The 22,433-nt window shown below is 42.4% G+C and overlaps 1 protein-coding gene across 2 annotated transcripts in view; it reads right to left on the bottom strand.

Moving 5' to 3' along the window:
- Nucleotides 1-5,605: 5,605 nt before the first annotated feature.
- The window catches only part of kcng1 (potassium voltage-gated channel, subfamily G, member 1), a 62,895-nt gene continuing 46,067 nt past the window's right edge, over nt 5,606-22,433 (bottom strand). Inside the window, exons 2-3 of one of the 2 annotated variants that reach the window (XM_034696272.1) lie at nt 14,662-15,481; nt 5,606-7,158 (exon numbers count right to left, since the gene is read on the bottom strand). In XM_034696272.1, coding sequence (XP_034552163.1) covers nt 6,391-7,158; nt 14,662-15,429 — 1,536 coding nt within the window. In that variant the 5' untranslated portion in view covers nt 15,430-15,481 and the 3' untranslated portion in view covers nt 5,606-6,390. The remainder of the gene's footprint in view (nt 7,159-14,661; nt 15,482-22,433) is intronic. The other variant, XM_034696273.1, reaches the window with a different exon arrangement.

The following is a 22,433-nucleotide window of genomic DNA, read 5'->3' as shown; positions in this document are numbered from 1 at the left end:
GTCAGACTCTGATTGGTGGATGTGTTTTTCTGCTCAATCGAGCCCAGATTTAGATGAATGGCGTTACATGGGAAGTCCCTCCTCACCTGGGGGCGCGTGCAGGTTCACGCGTGGCTCACTGACCATAAGGATCATCAGGGGAGTCAAACTCATGTCAGTTCAGGGGCCACATGCTACGGTGGCCCTGAAGGACAAAACACATTTACAAGAGATGAAACACTTTTACAAAGTTGGAGACAAATTTACATTTTGGAAAACATTTTTATATTTTATAAAACAAAATTACATCAGCAAAACACTTTAACCAAGAACAAAACAAATTTACATTTAAGAAAACAAATTTACAAAATAAAAAAAAAACACATTTACAAGTGATGAGACAATTTTACAAAAGGACAGAACACTTTGACATTTCTGAAACAAATTTACATTCATTTTTAACAGAAAGGGAATGTACCAAACACCGGAAGTGATCCGGTTCCAAACAGAGTACCAGTACCAAACGGAGTACCAGTGCCAAACGTCGCTCCATTTGGTTTCTCTCCATCCAAACAAACTAAATGACCCCTCTCTCGATCACTCCCAGATCACCGCCGGTGTTTGGTACATTCCCTTTCTGTTAAAAATGAATGTAAGTTTGTTTCAGGAATGGTGTTTAAATTAATTCTGCTTTTGCAATCAGATAAGCCAAAACTTATCTGTAAATTAGGAGCTTTTCTGAAGAACGTCCATCCATTGTTTAAGTAAGATCTGTTGCACTTCAAACATGCCGTGTGCCATCATTGTATTGTTTTGTTATTTGTAATTCATGTTCTGTGGCTCCATTCTAGTGATCATGGTCTGAGCATCAAATGAAAATGAAAATGAAAAATGTTCTGTCGTTTGTAAAATTGTCTCACCGCTTCTAAAAGTGTTTTTTTGATTTTGCATATTTGTTCCCTTCAATGTAAATTTGTTTTCAAAAATGTTAATTTGTCTCCAGCTTTGTAAAAGAGTTTCATCTTTTGTAAATTAGTTTTGTCCTTCAGGACCACCGTAACATGCAGCCCAAGTTGATCTGAAATGGGCCAGACCAGCAAAATCAAAACATAATAACCTATAAATAACAACAACTCTAAATGTTGCTCTTTGTATTAGTGCAAAAAAAAGTACAACTACATTCTGAAAATGTTCACATTTAATGAACTATCTTCCTACAAAAACAGATGTTGTATTTTTCTCCATGATGAGTCTCATAGTGGGGTTGAATATTTTACTCTTTAAGCCCTGAAACCTGCTGCAAACACACCAAACACACAGGTTACCCATTCACCTGACACACAGAGTGTAATGTTTACTGCAAAAGAACATAGATTATAATAATGAAGAAGGGAAAGTTGACTATTTTGGACCCCTCAGCTCCAGCATGAACAGTCTGCTTGCTGGACAGTGTTGTATGCAGGGGTGTAGTGCTAGTTTTGCTAGTGTTAGTAGTTAGTGGATCATCTTATAGTGCTCTAAAAAGTCTTTATGAGTCTCAACCAGATTATGCAAACAGCAAGTCATCTATTTCCTCACTTTGAGAAAAAAGTCCAGGAAAAAAAGTGCTGTTCTGGTTCACTCCGTCAGCACTGATTCTATCTGACCCCCAGAGGACAAATTTTAAATTGTAGTTACTTTAATTGAAAAATTGCAGTTAATGTCTTTGTAATTATTTCACTTTGCAAAGTCGTTCAAGGGTCCGGATTGGAACCTCTGGCGGGCCGGTTTTGGCACGTGTGCCGCATGTTTGACACCCCCTAATATAGATGATAATATAAGGTTATTATATCTCCACGCCTGGTGTGCGCTCAACTTGGCATCAAACATGAGTGTTTGGATTAAAAGTCAAAGCTTCTTCTCAGACCAGATTTCAAAGTCTAGACTTTAAATCTTTGTATGTAACTCACATAATCTGGGCTTCAATTACAAATACATATATAAAAGGTTTATTCAAACACAAGACTGATTTATCTGGAGTGTTTCATAGGACAACATAAACTCAAAATCTATCACTTTATAGGTTAAAGCAAGTATAGACTGTGTATGTTGAGCTTTGATTGCACAATGCTGCCACCTACTGGCCAAAATCAGTAACATATCTATGCAGCAGGGGCATGGTATGAAGCTGCAGAGGCCCCACTTTCATAAGAAACTCTAAGCACTCATTAGTCATGCAGTGATGGTTACTATAACAGGAAATATAGGGCAGGGTTTACTGTACGTTGAACTTTTGTGTTGATTTGCCGATCCCAAATTCGTCCACGAATGCTTCAGTCATGCAGGAGTACCAAGCTCTGCATCATGAGGAGAATCCAGAGGTGCCATATAAAGAGGAAAACATGTGATGATTTTAAAGGCCCATGACTGAAACTATAAGAACATTTGCAGCTTCAAGGACACAGCTCCCCTCCCTGAAGACAGATCCCACAATTATCTTGAGATTTAGGTGAACTTATTCGTTTCTATTATTAGTTACCACCACATTAGAGTCAATATTTGGGCCTTTGAGTCACGTTGAGTGGGAGAGACTAATCCTAAGCATATGACAGCGCGTCTTGCAAGCATGTGGGATCATGGAGGAAGGAAGGAAAGCCTGTGGTACTCTAAATGAAGAAGTTGAAGCATTTTGAGCAACTCCTGTTTTAAACATGTGATGTCTTCTTTCGATTTGATCTCCTTTATCACACATCAGAGAAGGTACGGCAGGTACTTTCCTGAAAAACCTCTCACTGAAGGTTTCGCTTTGACTATTAGAGTGTGAAATTAAGGAAATGAAAGGTAGAAGACGCTCCCTCTTTAGGCTCTTCATCATGAGTGGCAAACATGTGGCCGGCGGGACAAAACCGGACCGCTAGAGGTTCCAATCCGGCCCAGGGAAACGACTTTGCAAAGTGAAAAAATTACAGAGAAGACATTAACTGCAATTTTTCAATAAAAGTAACCACTATTTCAAATTTGTCCTCTGGGGGTCGCATAGAATCATAGTGCTGACGAAGCAAACCAGAACCTGAACAGGGCTTTATTTCTGGGACTTTATTTTCTCAAAGTGAGAAAATAGATGACTTGCTGTTTGCATAATCCAGCTGAGATTCATGAAGACCTTTTAGAGCACTATAAGATGATCCACTAACTACTAAAACTAGCACTACACTCCAGCATTCAACACTGTCCAGCAAGCAGACTGTTCCTGCTGGAGCTGAGGGGTCCACAATAGTCAACTTTACCTTCTTCATTATCATAATCTATCTGTTCTTTTGCAGTAAACATTACACTGTGTGTCAGGTGAATGGGTAACCTGTGTGTTTGGTGTGTTCACAGAAGGTTTCAGGGCTTAAAGAGTAAAATATTCAACCCCACTATGAGACTCATCATGGAGAAAAACACAACAGCTGTTTTTGTAGAAAGATAGTTCTTTAAATGGGAACTATTTCAGAATGTACTTGTACTTTTTTGCACTAAAACAAGGGGAAATTGTCCTTCTCTATAGGTTATCATGTTATGATTTTGCTGGTCCGGCCCACTTCGGATCAACTTGGGCTGTATGTGTCCTCCTGAACAGAAAATATTGTGCAGGGTTTACTGTACGTTGAACTTTTGTGTTGATTTGCCGATCTCAAATTCGTCCACGAATGCTTCAGTCATCCAGGAGTATCAAGCTCTGCAGCATGAGGAGAATCCAGAGGTGCCATATAAAGAGGAAAACATGTGATGATTTTAAAGGCCCATGACTGAAACTATAAGAACATTTGCAGCTGGGAAGAGTTGGTGCCAGATGTGATATTAGTGATCCCTTGATGTGACCTTGAGTCAAACGTCACGACTTTCACTGTGTGTGAACGAGAGAGCAATATTTTATACATTTAGAAAGTCTTATGTTTACATTACATTATCAACATTTTTATATCTGAATGTTAAATATGCAACACTGTCGCTCCATACAGGAGTAGAGAAGTGAGTCTTATAAGACCTAACTTAACATCAACCTCAGTTACAAAAAGCTTGTACGCTATTTAAAGTGTTAATAAAAACAGATTTTGATGGTTTTTAAATCATTTAAACACATTATTTAATTGAAAATATTGCAAAGACAAAATATTAAATGTTGAAACTGAAAAATTTTAAAGGTGACATATCACGCTTTTTTCATCAATATATATTGGTCTAAGAGGTCCCCAAAACATGTCTTTAAAGTTTATGCTCAAAAAAACACTTTGAAATCAGATTTTGGTCTGCCTGAAAAACCCTCTTCTTCAGTCCTCCTCAGAACACTCTGTTTTCTCTCTGACCACGCCCCCTCAGGAAGTGGATGTGGCCTCGGCTGTCCAGCACGTTGATCTAATGTTTACATGTTGGCTGAATATACACGGCTGCTCAGAGATCACGTTACTTCAACCCTCTGAATCTGATCCAGAATCTGATCCTGACGGAGAGGCGCCTGTAGCAGGACCTTTCTGAAGGATTGGTCACAGATTTAGTGTTTCTTGTTGTTTTATTTATCAGTATGTCGACGTGTGTCTTGGTACACAGCTACGAACATGTAGCTATGTGGCTATGCTAACTAGCGCTAGCACTTATCCATGAAAAATAAAAATCATCCACTAGATCTTCAAATCTGCAGACGTGGGGAGTAAAACCGACCTCTACCAGAAAGGCAGCGGGACCTTTTCTGAAGGATTGGTCACAGATTCTGTGTTTCTTGTTGTTTAATTTGTCAGTATGTCGACGTGTGTCTTGGTACACAGCTACAGCTACGACATGTAGCTATGTGGCTATGCTAACTAGCGCTAGCACTTATCCATGATAAATAAAAATCATCCACTAGATCTTCAAATCTGCAGACGTGGGGAGTAAAACCAACCTTTGTGTTTATTAAGACAGCCTACAACTAGCATGCCTCCCTCCTAAGCTCCTTGTTAGCACACATTTGTGCAGGTAATGAAAAACGGAGGGGGGATTCAGTATTATTTTATACAGTCTATGGGCTGAACAAGCTCTGAGCTCTGACTCCGTGACAGACCGGATATTGTTGTTACGTAACAAAAACAAAAACACGGAAGTCTGAAACGGCTCGTTTCACACACATTTACAGAAAGGTGGAGAAATCAAAACAGGGGCAGAATGGATTTTTTTCATTCTCGGGGGGTTTGTAGACATGCCAGGGAAACATATTTCAGGTAGAGAACCATTAAAAAGTCAATTTTGCATGATATGTCACCTTTAATGTATTATGAAAAATATATACACATTTTAAATTTAATGGAGGTCAGTTTCGGGAGTTTTGAAAGTGAAATGTTCTCATATTCCAGACTGATTCAGCGCCTCCTTTTTCATGTTTCATTTCATGATGCACCAAATATTATTGATTTACTTTAATCAAATCAATATCTAGAATTTAAGATTCACATGATTATAAAAACACCTGCTGAAAGAATTATCTGGTTGGGCATTTATCCCTGTGGTTATATTTTTAACATCGCCGGGATGACATTTAGGAGAAGGGTAAAAAAAAACTCCCATGATGCCAACATGGCAAACTTATTCCAAAGTTCAAATCCAGTGAAAGTGAAGCAATAAAACAGACAGATTTCAGTTTAAATCCACTTTAAGGAGAGAAATCATAATTAAAAACAGCTATGAACAGCAACTGCAGTAATTACAGGCACAATAATGCTATCTTCATGTCCAAACCGAGTCGTATAATTGCATATGGAACCTCGAGGAGTAGAGGAAGGATGACTTTTATCAGTGTTAATGTGTGGGACTTATGTGTGGGAATAATCAGCTGATTCATGTTTAATGTTTGAGACATTGATCCACTCTCGTCAGGAGCACATGACTTTAACAAACTCAATAAAACATCTGGATATGGGACACACAGCAGAGTTTGTGATCCTTCTTTAGTAAAATAACACATTTCACATGTCTTCATAACAAAGTTTTAATTCATCATTTAATACATGACTGTAATAATACTAGACATGATACTTCATGGGCTTCTTTTTCTGGGCTTACATCTGTAATCTTTTACTTTATCCAGAGAAAATAATAACCTGTTGATGGTATTTTGTTGTAATCTGATGCTCTAATCCCTCGTTCCTCTCTGTGTGTTCTTTGTTTTTATCTGAAGGTTCAATGCTACACAGTGAGGCTGCATTCTGGGGAGAAAAAAAGTCTATTTTATTGTCTGTATCTTGTTTAAAGAGATCTGTCTCTCCACTTGTTTATCTGCATTCCTAACCTCTGATTTCTCTCTGATAGCTTTCTTTGTCTCAGATTTCTCTCATTTAACTCTCCTAAAGCCTCCCTCTTCTCCTTTTCCACCCCACACTCTCTTTAATGTCCTCTCATGTCCTCTTATGTCCTTCAGTCTCAGTTGTCTCTGTGGTCAGGCATAGGGAAGAGCATGTCACTCTCTAAGGAGAGGTTGCTGCCCAGGCCGGCCATGCGGCTACGCAGCAGGAAGTGAGTCCTCCTCTGCAGCAGCCGCTGCTGCTCCTGCTTCAGCTCCATGTAGGAGCGCGAGAAGGTGTGGAAGATGGAGGTGACGGGGAAGGCCATGAGGAGGATCCCGCTCAGGATGCTGCTCAGAGCCACCACCTGTCCTGGGATGCTCCTGGGCACCATGTCTCCATAACCCACTGTGGTCATAGTGATGACAGCCCACCAGTATGTGGCTGGGATGCTGGTGAACTCCTGCGTGGAGGCTACTTCATTCTCTATAAGGTACAGCAGAGGGGAGTACAGAGCGATGGCCACGCAGAGGAAGAGGAGGAGCAGTCCGAACTCTCGTGTGCAGCGGCGTGCGGTCAGACCCAGAGTCTGCAGGCCCAGAGAGTGACGGGCCAGACGCATCACGTAGAGGATCCGCAGAGCTCTGAGCACGCGCAGCACCAAGCCCACTTTGTCCAGGTAGCTGCTGCCCGAGCCGGCCCGCTTCTCCCCTTTGGAGGTGCTGTCCACCATCAGGGTGATGTAGTACGGCAGGATGGCCACCACGTCGATCATGTTGAGAGGCTGCCTGAGGAAGGTCAGCTTGCTGCGGTCCTGAATGAAGCGCAGGGTGAACTCCAGGGAGAACCAGGCCACGCACACCGTCTCTACGATGAAGATGTTGTAGCACATCTGGGAGCACGTGCCCTGGTGGGGAAAAAAAGAACAGTGAAAATGATGAATGTGCAGGTGTGAGTGAGGGCTGCAGTCACTAGAGGGAACTGTTTGTAAGTGAAATCCAGGAGTTGAACACTCTGAAGCACATTTTCTAAAAACAGCAAAATATGAAAAGAAAATCTGAGCTCCTAAACTAAATGTTCCTTCTCTAGTTATTTGGACACATGATAAAATTAGAGTTTACAGCGTGTTTTTATTTACCACAGAAACACCAACGTGCTCCCTCTTAACTTCTCCATGATGCATATTTAGAAGCGTTTTGTAAAGGCGGATGTTTTTCTTAGACGTGGTAATAACGCCGCTTCGGTGCGTGGCTGAAAAAGGTTCAAAGCCTTTTCAAAGCCCAGAGCCTTTCAATGCAGTCCACATCAGTTTTTAATATTATGAAACTCCCTCCCACAGACGAGGAGTATAGCCATCAAAGCACCTGAAAACTCAGCAGCTCTCACTCAGAGACCGGAGCTCTGTTGAACACAACACTTTGTTTTACAGGATGCTGTGTGAGCTGGTGGAGCTGTTAGGATGTGATCACCGGCACCTTTAATTAAACATACTGAGAATACCGATGTGTGAATACAGAGGAAGAGAAGGCACGCCAGGTCAAATGTGATACTGTGACTTTATCAGATCCAGGGAAGTCATTGTGTTTCTTTTATTTCTCTTTTAATTTCCTCACACACTGATTGAGATTGATGAAGTGGTCCACATGAAAGGAGAGGAGATGATTTTTAACTTATTAGACATTTAATAACTTAATATCCAGGAGCTCCAGACGGCCACATGACAGCAGACAAAGACTTAAAAAAGCATGAAATTAAAGAATCAAAAAGGGACTGCGTTGGACTTTTGCCAATATTTTATATGATGATATTTTCAGAAAGTTGTGCCTCTTCCAGCATTTTGAAGACCATTTTTGAACCTTTCAGTTTTTGGTCTCTTTTTTGGCATGCAGGTAATTGCACAGGCTCGGTTCCAGCCAGTCAAAAACATAAAAGTGTGAAGGTAGAAACTACAGGTGGGCAACCTAGACAGTAGGCAGCCTGGAGGTTGCAGAATTGATTAGTGTTTCTAACCCCTCAGACCTTCATTTAAACATATGAGGCCTGAGTAATTCGAGGGGAACTGGGGGAAGTTTTGAGCATCTAACTCTTAATTCCCTGCATCCTGGTGAACATCAATAAAACAAAATGTAATGCTGTAGAAGGAAAACTGAACTTTTTAATACATTAATAAAAATGAAAGCTACGTCCAGCATGCAGGATTTGATTTGTTATGTTTTCACCAAGCAACAACCTCCGGTCTTAAAATATGAAGCCCATGCCTAAAGGCTGATTTATACTTCTGCGTTGAATCAACGGCGTACCCTACGCCGGGGGGTCCGCGTAGCTCCCCTACCTACGCCGAGGCCTACGCACGTAGCTGACGTGCACCTCCTCCAAAATGTAACTCCCCGTAGGGCCGACGCGGACCACAAGCTCTGTGATTGGTCTGCTCGGCGGCTTTGTCTTTCCCGCATTTACAACACTTCCGGGATCCCGGACATCGGCCGCACATCGGCCGTGTATTTCATCTCCTCCTCTCTATTCTTCATGTAATCATGTCTGTATGATAAACAGCAACATGTATCAGCTGTAGATTAACAGAACACGCTCTGAAACTCTGTGGAAAAGTAAACAGAGATCGTAGCGGGACCGGAAGCAGGCGGCCGGTTATCAGAGAGACCGCACTGCCCTCAGGTGTTTCGGCGGAGAATTGCTGCGCGACACGGACACACCGACGCACAAGTATGTGGGGCTCATGTCCGCGTCAGCCCCTGCTGCGTAGGGGAGACGCAGAAGTATAAATCAGCCTTAAGTGTTATAAACTGCAGTTCATCAAGCGTCCACTTGAGGCTGGCTGCAGAAACACCAGATACCACATACACACCCATTCAAAGGAGACGCTCTTTATAGCAGAAATAAATACACTTAAAACTTGGGCACTCTGTCAAGTTTTACTCCTTGGAAAGGCACTAGGGATGTCAACAATTAATCAAGTATTAATACATTTATTTTTTAAGAAATTACTCAAACACATTTTTTTGTTTTGATTTTCTATCACATGGATCAAACATCATGTGGTCTCATATTTGGTTCAGCTATCAGGGAGGTGTTTGAAGTTTAAAGCATGTTTGGATGTGAATCAGCTGACTGAAGGTGTTGCTCACAGCGGAGACGCTCAGCTGGGGGCTGCGGCTGAGTGACAGGTCTCCACGAGCGCTTCTTTTCTCCACCACCAGACTGATTATGACCCGGTTGTACTCCCGGTTGACACCTGGCCGCGTTCACATGCTTATTTTTCTCAATAAAAACGAGTAGACAGAAAACTGGACACTGTGAGTCTGAAATATGTTTCTGTTCAGTTCTCTTGTTGAAGTCTGAGCCTTCACTTTTATGACTCTGTGTCCAGGGAGATTCTGAGCCTGCTCCACACGTTGATATTCAGTGTGTTTAAAGCTAGGGTTGGTAGTCTCGGAAAACCAGCATGAATTTGAATGTAGCTTTTCCTCATGACTCCGTCTAACCCCTCCCCTCCTCCCTCGGAGCTCCTCCAAAACGACGCCTCCCCGCTCACATGCACGAGCGCCGCTGATTCTCGACCATATGATGGTGACTGATTCAAGACCGGTCCTCACCAAAACATTATCATAGTGAAAGTTAAAAACACAAACAAACATGGCTGCTGTTAGTACTCACAACTGTCATGCTAGCATTATCCAGTTGTACCGGTGACACGATATCAGGAGAAAAGTTATAACACATATATAACACTGTAACAGCTCTACTGTTTGTTAAACGTGTTCAGTGTAGATGTTCTTAATTCCTACAGTGTTGACAGTCAGTGAAGGCATCAGGAGAGGTGTAGAGAGTGTGAGTGGGAGAGAGGAGAGACAAGAGGAGAAGTTCTTCATTCATTCAAACATTGATTGTTGTTTTGTTGGTTGGCGTGATCACGGCCGACAGTGACCGCTTATTAAAGATCAACGTGTTCATGAATCGGCTCGTCATCCCTACAGCGTCCGGACGGACGCTACAATACACATACATTTTCTGTAGGACTTACTGAACGTCATTAATTATTCTGCTTGTTGGTGAGAGCTTTTTAGACTCTGATCCGGACTACAGTCCTGAGCAAAGCACCTCATCAGGTCAGAGGGGACAGGCCCGAGGACGAGCGAGAGGGGCAGTAAATAGAGTCAGGGGAAGCAGAGGCAGGAGACGGGGACTCGGAGGAGTGAACGCTGGGGAAATGTACGCGCAGGAGGAGGGCAGAACGGCAGGACGGGATTTGATTGGTTTAAAATTTGGGGAGCCAAAAAACGGTGATTGGTTGGTGTTTTCCCAGGTTTACTCCAGCTGTAGATAGCAGTTTTTTTTCACTCTTTTTTAAGAACACATTATGTATTGATTGCCATCAGGACATAAAGATCATTTTAACCAGTATGACAAAAAGTGTATCTAAATCTGAACACCAACCCCAGCTTTAACATTTTGAACGCCTCAATACGATCCGTAGGTATTTAATACTGTCAGTTATATACATTGTGTTTTAATTCAGGGGGAAAAAAAACATTTGGCATTGTTTTTGACGGAAAACGTTTACATTTCTTTTTATGACTAATCGATTATTGATCGTTAACATTTCCAAAGATCGATCACGGAAAATACTTGAAATTTACATCCCTAAAAAGCACTTAAGACGGCACATACTTACACGCTATCATCCACTTGAAGGGCTGAGGTCATGTGATTTCTACTGAAAGAGCAGCAGTGAGGGCATTTTTTAATATTTCTGCTGAGGCTTCCATGAGGGCCCCCCTCGTCCCCCTATGAGTGCACCACTGCTGACACTGAAATACACACACCTTTTATTCTCTTTAGTCTCTCCTGTACTAGAATCTACCTGTGACAGACTATTTGTTGTAGACACAGACATAAAACAAGACATCTGATTTCACTGTATATGATTAACGTAGTCTTTTTCACACTTTAAGTTATAGTCCCTGCTGTATCTTTAGTTTAGCTTGATTGAGGTAGAAGCTGCTGTTGTTCTCCCTTTTCAGAAACTCTCAGTGCTTCAGGGTGACGTTCTTGAGGTGCACAGTCGTTTCGGTGGTGTTAAAGGAGTGTTGTTTTGCTCCTTCTTTCATCACCTGCGCTTCACAAGCATCGCAAACAGCTGGAGTGTCTGTTTCCCACACTTCAGAAAACATCCATACAGCAGACATGTTGAAACTTGTTGGCATGCGTAAGCTGATGCACATACCAAACGCATCACATATGTTTGCTCAACATACCAGCAGAAATCCTGCTGATGCTGATATTGTGCATCCCTGATCTGAAATGTGTAGAAAAGCAAAACTGTTGAAGTTTGGTTTTAACCTCCTCTGACTTATTTGTCCTCCATTTTCTGGATAAATAAAAGCAAAAAACTGGAAACCACTGAAACCTTTTTTCTAAACAGAAAAGCAAAGTGGTTGAATCCACTCTCTATCTCGCTCAAAATATTCATCAAAGGCACCAAAGAGAAATTAATGAATTTATAAAACCCTGTTTGCACTTCACTCTGCAGGAAAATGTGTGGCTGAAATACTAAATTTCCCTTTCATTTGACTCAAACAGAGCAGAGTGCAAATTATGTCCGTGATTGAAGTCAGACGTAATAATGAAAGCATTCATGAAAGCAGACTGAGGCGTCTTCAGTCTGGTTTTTTTCTATCCGGTAAAACAAATGCCTCTTCCTCTCGGCAGTCTCCTCGTTCTCACTGAGAGGAGGTTTTTAAAGGACATGACAGATCAGACATGCCTTTATTAGAATATTTAATAACTGCTTTTTAAATTTACACGTCAGTTTAGTTTTTGAAAACACCAATCTCGACACAGTGAGGGGTTCACGTGTTCAATGACAACACTTTAATGTTTCCAGAAACAAAGCATCTCTGATGTAGTCACAGTGGTGGAAGACTAGTATTTAAAGGTTGTGTGTTTGACATTTTAATTCAAGCGATCTTATTTTTTTCAAGGCCAGAAGTCAATTTAAAAAATGAGCTATTCAGATAAAAACAGTTTTTTATTGTATTATTATTTTTTTTTTCCAGAGTGAGTGGGGTATTTTTATTACAAGTTTCTATATTTATTTTTTTGTATGATTATTAGGGCCCGAGCACCGCTGGTGGCGAACGCCCTATTGTAACCCTAAGGATTGTTCTTTCTTCCGCCACTTAAAACGTTATTATAGGTCTCGCAAAAAAAATTTCAGTAGCGCCCCCTAGAGGTAAAAATAACACCCTACGCATAGAGTTTTTTTGAGCTACATGCATGAAAAGTCTTACACATATTCATGGCATCAGGACGCACAAAAAATGATCTTGTACCCATATTTGAAACTCAACAGGAAGAGCGCCACCTAGCTTTGAACATGAAAAATGGGGCCAAAATGGGTCCGTGCAAGGGTGCATACTTTTGCTCATTTCTCCTAGAGCTTTTCTCCGATTCAGTCCAAACTAGGCACATTCTATAGTAAACCCATTGACGATTAATACAAAGTAAAGGCATTCCGTTCAGACGAAAGATGTGGGCGTGGCAGACTTTGGGGCGGGGCATAAAAAAAAACATTGGAAAATGGATTTTTGTGACTTTAAAATGCACGTAATGTCACCTCATCCAACACACACATCAGTGCTGGGGAAAATTGCGACATTTTATGGGTTTCGCGAAAAAAGTCGAAAAAATGTGCTCACTAGCGCCCCCTATAGTTTTCAAAAAACCCTCCCCATAGGGGTTATTTTGAGCTACATGCTTGAAAAATTGACGCATATTCATGGCCTCAGGACGCACATAAAAGCCTCCTGTACCCATATCCCAAACTCAACAGGAAGAGCGCCACCTAGCTTTGAACATGAAAAACGGGGCCAAAAGAAGGGTGCATACTTTCGCTATTAACTTCTAGAGCTTTTCTCTGATTCAGTCCAAACCAAGGGCAACAAAAAAACTTGGAACATTTGCACCACCTAAGTCTGCATATACTCTCAGATCTTGCTTTCGCATCATATGATGGCAAATATCAGGCGACGGTTTACATGTTACGGCGGCTCACGTAGGCGGCGGCCGAGGGTGTGCGAGGGCCCGTTCATCGCCGCTTGCGGCTTTAATTATTCTATTTTTTATTCCAAGCTGTTTAATTTGCTGTAAAAACTGACATGTTAACATGGGTGTTAATGGGGCATCTCCTGCTTTTGGAGCCAGCCTCTAGTGGACACTCAAGGAACTGCATTTACTTCATTTTTCAGCACAGAAGTTTGCCACTTAACCTGTCAATCAGAGCTATTTGTTAATGCTCTAGGGCACACCCTGCTTAATTGTCTTTAATATCATAAATTGGGTCTATATGTACGAAACAAACTTTAGTTTCTATTGAAGAAGACTTAGAAATTAGCAGTTTCTATCGAAACATATTGCAAAAAAGTGAAAAAGATTAAGTAAGAAGTGTAGTCTTGTCTTGTGTGTTTAACACACTTTGAGAGAGATGAATGTGGGTGGGATGGGGTGTTTTGTTTGTTTGTTTGTTTGTTTTGTTGGGAGAAAATAACAAAAAATGACTTTTGTATTGTACAAAATGTTAATGTAATATGTATGTCTGTGTAATGCACATTGTACATGGAAAAGTCAATAAAGATATTGTTAAAAAAGAAGAAGAGTAGTCTTTTTTCAAGGTGCAAAAGTAGAGTAGCCCCCTGCTGGTCATTAGAAAGAATGCAGGTTTCATGCATTGCACTGGATTCAATTTTGAAAGATCTACTTTTTATTCAAAGTCTATGATACCTATTCCTGACAATAAATGAATTTGTGTTTCCAAATGGACTTTTTATTTTTCCTCACTGACATAAACCATAGACTGTATATAAAAAGGACGTCATCTTGCTCGGTTCGAAGTGAGGCCACCACAAAAACTGCTCCCCCTAGTGGCTGGCTGCAGTATAGGTCAAAAACTCCATCTCCCCCATTCATTTGAATGGGGCTGCTGTCAAACTTTAAAAAATAAATACACGTGGTACGAATGTTTCTCATATCCGTATGCTGTGGTGATATGTAGTTATTGTTTGACTGTTTTGTGTTCAAGGCCTCTTTTTTCTGAAAAGTTTTTTTTTTTGTTAGCTGCCATAGAGAGAAACTCTGTAGGACCTCTGGACGGTACGCTGTAGGGCGGAGCTTGTTAACATGGAAACACACAAATTCCCTACTGTGCAGACTCTGGCTGCAGAAAATGTACAAGATGGCAGCGTTCTGGAACGGGGTATGTTGGCTTAAAAACCGTACAATGGGAAGAGGCGAAGTGATGCTGTCCTGTACACTCTATGACATAAAAACATGACAACTTGTTTTCCTACACAGTAACTTTTCCCCTCATCAGTTTAAATGTCAAGAGTCAACTCACCGCCTCCTCCTCCTCCCTCATGGCAGGCATGGTGCTGATGGAGAGGTTGACGGCAGTGACGGTGACAAACAGCACAGACAAACAGGCAAAGATCTTCCCTGGCAGGCCCGAGTGTGGCCTCTCCACCATGTCTCTCAGTTTGTTCATGCAGTGACTCAGCCTGGACTCTTGCTCTGTGTGAGCACTGTCCGAGTCCTCCAGGAGGTCCTCCTCCTCCTCCGCCCTCTCCATCGCCTCGAACTCCTCCACACGCTGCAGCAGACGCCGACGGCAGCACCACTCCAAGTTCTCCTCGGGGATGCCCCAGTACATCAGCTCCTCCCTAAAGGAGAGGGCGCACATCTCCCTGAGGGAGCGCAGCTTCCCCGCACGCAAGAAGGTCAGGATGGTCCTGAAGGCGCAGGGGCTGCGGTCGAAGAAGAACTCGTTGTGTGCGACGTCGTAGTCGTCACAGACACGCATGATCTCATCAAAGCTGCTGCAGAGGTGCAGCTGACCCAGGCGGGACAGTGGGAAGTCCTCCAGGGTGGTCCACGGTAGCTGGTACCGCATGCCACCCACGTTGATGATGGCGTGGAGTTTACGGGCGCTGGACAGGTGAGTGTCATCATGGGTGGTGTTGAACTCAGGGATAAGCTGTGCTCTTTTGTAGAAGGCTCCTTTCTGGGCCTCCTCCTCCTGCAGGGGCGGTACGTTGAGGGAGGTGTCGGAGGCAAGGCTCAGGGCACTGTAGTCGTAGTCGGAGCCATCGCCCGCCAGCAGGGTCATCTTTACTGTCTGCTCACATCCCTGAGGTCAAACTGGCACCCTCACAGGACACCTTCAGGAAGAACACAGAAATCACATTAACACTTTTAAGTTCTTAAATCACATCTGACACATTTCCCGTGCAGCCAGCAGTTTGCATTAAAGGTTTTCTGGTTGAGACCCTCTCTCCTCCACACAGACGTAGTCGCCATTGAAAGAAAATATCACAGGACAGATTGTACGATGCACACACATGTCTTTCTGCAAATATTAACTATAGATATATCGACCCTCATGACTACCAGTGGCTTCAGGGATTGCTTGAGGCTGATGTGTTTCACCACATGGAGTGTCGTCCTTCATACAACCATTGCCTGCTGAGACATTTCTGCATGAACCCTGCACTATAACCAAAACCAGAACACATCAAATCCCAAAGTGCGCTCCCACGCCCACAGGTTCTGCAGATTTATGCAGAATCAGTAAATAAAGATGTGAGCAAACTTCAGCTCAAAGGGACTGTAGGAGTGAAGTCAGAGCATATCTGTCTCTTTAACGTTGTGCCTCGCTGCAGAAAAACATCCACTGTGTTTACACTTTAACCTGCGGATGAGTAATACCACAATGCATCATTACTGCAGCAGGAAGCGCGTATATCATTTGCATTTTAATTCTAAGAGCCACTTGTCATTATACGAAGTCACTGCCCTATGCAAACAGTATCCGCCTGCAGAACACACCACTCACTCGCTGAACAAACACAATGAGACCACAAGACCTGCACTGGGATGTTCAGAATAAAAGACTGAAGACTGGAAGAGTTTCACAGTTGAGACTCTGGGACTGTAAAGCTTCTGTCTGGGGGGCAGAAGCTGAAATTCTTCACCTAAAATTAGAGACTGAAAATGATATCATCAGTCAAAAACAGATTTTTTTGGTGTTTAAGAAGTCTGAAATCTTGACTCAAGTGTTTGCAGCACAGTCTTTGAGCAGATGTGCTTATCTTTGGTCTCTCAGCTGAACAGAGGAGTGATTGTACGATCTGCTGAAACACTGTTTATTTTTAAGATCAGGAGAAATGATAAAAAGTTCTCGTGATTCACTAAATACTCTCTGCAGAAACTAAATTAGTGACAGTAAATATATTGCTTCAGGAGGCCGGACAAGACAGTGAAAGCATGCTATGAAAGCTGCAGAGTTCACAGCATCATGGCAGACAAAGCAACACAGACCTTCTCCATGATGATAGTTTTTGCATTAACATGAATGCTAAGAAAATGCAGAAAGATGAGCTGACATCTATGATACCCTTGTTGCCGGCCTGGGCCTGCTCCTTTAAGTGTGGTGGCTTGTGGGTAATTTAGTAAACATATAGGAAACATAGACTGTATAAATAATGGACGTAGTATCCGTGACGTCACCCATCTGTTCCTGAGCACTGTTCTGAAGCCAGTCGGCGGTGGCAGCCATATTGGAAATGCTGAACTCAGCCTAACTTAGTGTGAGGTAAAGAGGCGAAGTTTGAGACTCCTAGCTAACAGCTATGTGTTCCCACCTGTCAGTCAAGTCAGTCATGTCCTTATTTGGGGAAAAACTTGTAATCTTAATATATTCTGAATTCACCCCCCGTACAGTGTGTGCTGATAGAGCAATTAGCTACGTAGAGCCAAGCCGTTTTTGTACCAGGCTGTAAACATGTTTATTTCTGTTGCAAAGATCACCTTCTTTAAATGGGTGTGTATGTGGTTTCTGGTGTTTCTGCAGCCAGCCTCAAGTGGATGCTCGATGAATTGCAGTTTATAACACTTCCACATGGGCTTCATATTTTGAGACCAGAGGTGGCTGCTTGGTAGGAAAAGAAACAGTAGAAGAGGAAGTTGTACAAGAGGAAGTTGTAGAAGAGGAAGTTGAAGAAGAAGAAGTTGAAGAAGAAGAAGTTGAAGAAGAAGAAGTTGAAGTTGAAGAAGAAGAAGTTGAAGTTGAAGAAGAAGTTGAAGTTGAAGAAGTTGAAGTTGAAGAAGAAGAAGTTGAAGTTGAAGAAGAAGAAGTTGAAGAAGAAGAAGAAGAAGAAGTTGAAGTTGAAGAAGAAGAAGTTGAAGAAGAAGAAGTTGAAGAAGAAGAAGTTGAAGTTGAAGAAGAAGAAGTTGAAGTTGAAGAAGAAGAAGTTGAAGAAGAAGAAGAAGAAGAAGTTGAAGTTGAAGAAGTTGAAGAAGAAGAAGTTGAAGTTGAAGAAGAAGAAGTTGAAGTTGAAGTTGAAGAAGAAGAAGTTGAAGTTGAAGAAGTTGAAGAAGAAGTAGAAGAAGAAGAAGAAGAAGTTGAAGTTGAAGTTGAAGAAGAAGAAGAAGAAGAAGGTGTACATGTTCTCATGGTGTGTGTGACGATACAAGTGACCCAGTTCGCAAGGCAACTTGTCTCCCCTGCACATTATTGATAGCGGCCTGGACTGCTAGTTACCAGCACAAAACAAGCCAAAACAGTAGTGTTGTTTACATCGGTATATATGCCATGGAGCTGCAAAGGTAACACCCTCAAATTAGATATGATTCTCCTTCATCCCTGGATGTTTTTATCCATCCTTTCACATGTTGTACTTCTCATTGGTTGCATGATCTACTGGAAATGTCATCACCCCTAATTGAGGGTAATTTTCCTGAATATTTCCTGCTGCTTTCTCACACCCACCATCACCTGGACCTCACACAGAAATCTTACTAGGAGGGCTGGCAGGAAAATCTGTCTGCTAGCGTTCACACATGAAGCCTACCCTTAAAAAAAACGTGGGACATTTTCAGGAGTTTTCAGTTCCATTAGAGGAACGATACTGCTGCTATTTGTGAAACTAACAGGGCTGCAGCTGGATATCTCGCTTAGCTTCTTAAAGGATCATCCATTATCTATACAACGTTTCCCATTCAGGTCTCACAGTGGGGGCTCAAGCCTTTCCCAGGTCTACACCCAGGACAGGTCGCCAGCCTATCACGGGTGACTGTGGGAGGAAGCTGTAGTACCTGGAGGAAATCCATGCATGCACAGGCGAGAACATGCAAACTCCATAACTCCAAAAAGGCTCCTGTCCAGCTGGATATACAAATCAAGAACCTTCTCGCTGTGAGACAACAGCTCCAACAACCACACCACCGTGAGGCTCTTATTAAAACACCTGAAATAAGAGGAAGAAAAGAAGCCAGAGTGGCACCTTGTGGCAGCAAGATGAAGAAAATTGACAAGGAAATAAATTAGGAACTTCTGGGAGGATCAGGCTAACTGTCTCCACCTGCTTTCAGTCTTTATGCTAAGCTTTATAGCTCCATAATTGATATATTTGGAGGCATAAGTGTTGATATTTAGCAATTGGCAGGAAAGCAAAGCTAAGATTAGAATGTTAGACCCAAATTCTGACTCTCCACTTAGCAAAAGCCAAAACCCAACTGTGCAGATGTTCATTTCATGAATCTGACCTCCTCTCCATGTTTGCACTTCTTCATTCTGTGATATTTGCTCTTCTCATCATTCGATTGGATGCTCTGTCTGTTCCTAACACGCGGATGTATTGACCAGGTCTCCTGAAAATGAGACCCAGCTGTGTCCAAACGAGATTACCCTTCTGAATAAAGGTTAAATAAATTAGAATAGGAGACAGATTGCTTTAACAGTTCTGTGTGTCTCCTGCATCAAACTTCCCACAAGAGCACTGACAGAAAATTAAATTAATTAAACAGCATTAACCTTTATGCGCAAACTGCATGTCTGAGCCTTCATCTAAGCAGCATGAATCTGTCATTTATGCATCATTAGACACCATCAGTGATGTAGTTACAGCAGGCATCGAGGGATAAACATTTCACTCCTAACTGCGTGCACAAACATCTGTTACCCACAGCAGCCTGGGAGCCATAAAGAACAGCCTGATGTTATCTATTTGGAAGATAATGCACTGATAGAACTGCTTTAAAACCATCTACACGCAACAAAAATCTGTCTGTGTGAGTCGTTTGAATCTCATTAATGGATGAATTTGCTGGATTTTAAGACAGGCTAATTTCAGTTGGGTGCAGATGTGTGCTCTGGCTTGCAAACACACTGTTAGACAGATTCTACTGAGAGCAAACATGCAATAACACCAATATTTCTCCTTCTACTTCCTGGCATTGAGATCTTTTGAAAGCACAACCAGACAGAACACTGCAGAGCAACAGGAAGAAAGAGAAAGAAGAATATTGTCAACAGGAGAGAGGAGGAAGGAGAAACTGTTTACTGGATGTCACCGGTGCAGCGCCGACCTCGTGGCCTGTGTCCAAACTAATTTAATCAATTACAGTTATTATGGAGGCAGTCAGGAATTAGAATGTCACTGCCTGGATTTGCTGCACCACCACTTCTGGGTCAGGAAGGAGGCCCCGGCTTCTAAAACGGGGATGTGAATGTGTCACTGAACGGTTATTAGGCACCTGCACTGTCAGCCTCTGTGAGCCGCTGATTACAGTCAGCAACAGATTCCACCCATGAAATTAGAGCAACTAGAGCTCTTTTACTACAACTCCAACATTCAGCACGGCTGTGTTAACCTCCACTACTCCTATTTTGCATTATTAGATGATTCATATGTGAAATAGCTCTAAGGGAAGATTAAGGTATTTGATATTGGATGCATTATCTTGTCTTTTATACGGACTGAGTCTGAGATAAAGTTTGAATTAAATGGAAGTAACTTTGCCCCCCTTTTTACATTTCTAAAGTCACATATAATGGTATTCTAAGCTGTTTAAACCAAGGTTTTGAACACAGATCGAGCCTCTGTGGTGGATCTGCAGCCTCTCAGTTTCCAGCCTCATTATCCATGCAATGATCTGAGTGGGCGAGGATGCTATGAGAATGAGGCGCTGGCCTGATTGGTTGCCTAATTGTTGGCTGAGGTGAAACTGGTGCATACCATAGACCAAAGGGTTGCCAAACTTCAGCATGCAACCCCCACTGTCCCTCACAGTGATTTAATGTGGCTTCATTTAGCTGGTCTGGAGAAAATAACTCTACCTATATGAGCATGTGTCTGTGTTTCCTGTGCCGTTATGAATTAACCTGCTGCTGCTGCTGATGCTTTTGATAATGAACTCTTCACTAACTCTAATCTTAGGAGTCATCTAGCAAAAAGAAAGGCAGAAAACTCATTACATTTTCTATTTTCAAGGTTTTATTTCATGTTTAGCTACTATTTTTGTCGATATTTTTTTTACTATAATAGGTAAAATGTACAAATTGAAGATAATTTGTAAAAAAAACAAAACATTCTGGAAGGCATCTCACGAACCCCCAGGGGGTCCTGACCATAGACTGTAAATAAAATGGACAGCGTTGCTCCGCCTCTTCCCGTTGTACTGTTCTGAAGCCAACAAATCCCTCTCCTGGGTGCAGCCATTGTGCAGCCAGAACCTCTAAAGCCACTGTAATAAGCTCCGCCCTACAGCGTGACGTCACAAGACGCTGTGTGTCCTTTGAAGTTTCACTCTATGGCGGCTGTGAATCAAAGGAAACAGGAAGTAAAACCCCGTTTTTTAAACTCTAATAACTAACGAAAAAGAAAGTTTTCAGAAAAAAGAGGCCTTGGACACAAAACAGTCAAATACTAACTACATATAACCACAGCATACGGATGTGAGAAACATTCGTACGACGTGTATTTCTTTTTTAAAGTTTGACTGCTCCCCCATTCAAATGAATGGAGGAGACAGATTTTTTTACCTATACTGCAGCCAGCCACCAGGGGGCAGACACACTGCTGAAAGCCTCACCACCAGGGCCGTGTCCGGCACGCTTGGTCCTGACCAAGCGGCAACCTCCGGTCTAAAAATATGAGTCAATGCGGAAGTGTTAGAAGCTGCAGTTCATCGAGGATCCGCTTGAGGCTGGCTCCGGAAGTACCGGAAGTCACATACACATGAATGGGAAAAAGACGATCTTTGCAGCATTAATAAACATGTTTACAGCCTGGTACAAAAGACGAGTGTAGTCTGAATAGCTAATTTCTCGATGTCCTCTCACTGTGAGGGGGGTGAATTTTTTTCTAATTCGGCAATTTCGAAGTTATTGAGATTACTAGTCTTCCAATGAGAGGCTCAGCTGCCTGCAGGAACACTGCAGCTGTTGGCTAGGAGGCTCAAAGCCCGCCTCTTTACGTCACACTGGCTCGACAGAAGCAATATGGCTGCCGCTCCCATTGGCTTCAAAACAGCGTTCAGAAACAGATGGGTGACGTCAGGGATACTACGTCCATATTTTTTACAGTCTAGGCCTTGGACACAAAACACTCAAATACTAACTACATATCACCACAGCATACAGATGTGAGAAACATTCGTACGACGTGTATTTATTTTTTAAAGTTTGACTGCTCCCCCATTCAAATGAATGGAGGAGACAGATTTTTTGACCTATACTGCAGCCAGCCACCAGGGGGCAGACACTGCTGAAAGCCTCACCACCAGGGCCGTGTCCGGCACGCTTGGTCCTGACCCATACTTTGGGAACCCTTGCCATAGACTATATAATTAATGCCTGACTTGATTGATAGGCGGGAACACTGTAGCTGTTAGCGAAAAGGCTAAAGGCCCGCCTCTTTACCTCACACTAGCTTGGACGACATTAGATAGAGAAATGAGCTACTCAGACTTAAAGCGTTTTTTGTACCAGGCTGTAAACATGTTTATTTCTGCTTTAAAGATCGTCTTTTTTGAATGGGTGTGTATGTGGTTTCTGGCGTTTCTGCAGCCAGCCTCAAGCGGACGCTCGAGGAACTGCAGTTTATAACACTTCAGCATGGGCTTAGTATTTTAAGACTGAAGGTTGCTGCTTGGTGCATAGACGCAGACAAATGCAGAGGCGGAAAAACATCAAGACAAACACGGCGAGCGCTCCAGAAGAACTCACGCTGGAACACTACACATATGATATACTGCTAAATATGTGTCTGCCTGTCACAGCCTGAGGGACGCACCATCCCATAATATTTGATTTTAGGTGAATGTTTGATG

The sequence above is a fragment of the Notolabrus celidotus genome, chromosome 11 (assembly GCF_009762535.1).
Source record: "Notolabrus celidotus isolate fNotCel1 chromosome 11, fNotCel1.pri, whole genome shotgun sequence".
Taxonomy (NCBI): Eukaryota; Metazoa; Chordata; class Actinopteri; order Labriformes; family Labridae; genus Notolabrus; species Notolabrus celidotus.
This window is presented reverse-complemented; position numbering and strand designations above follow the sequence as displayed.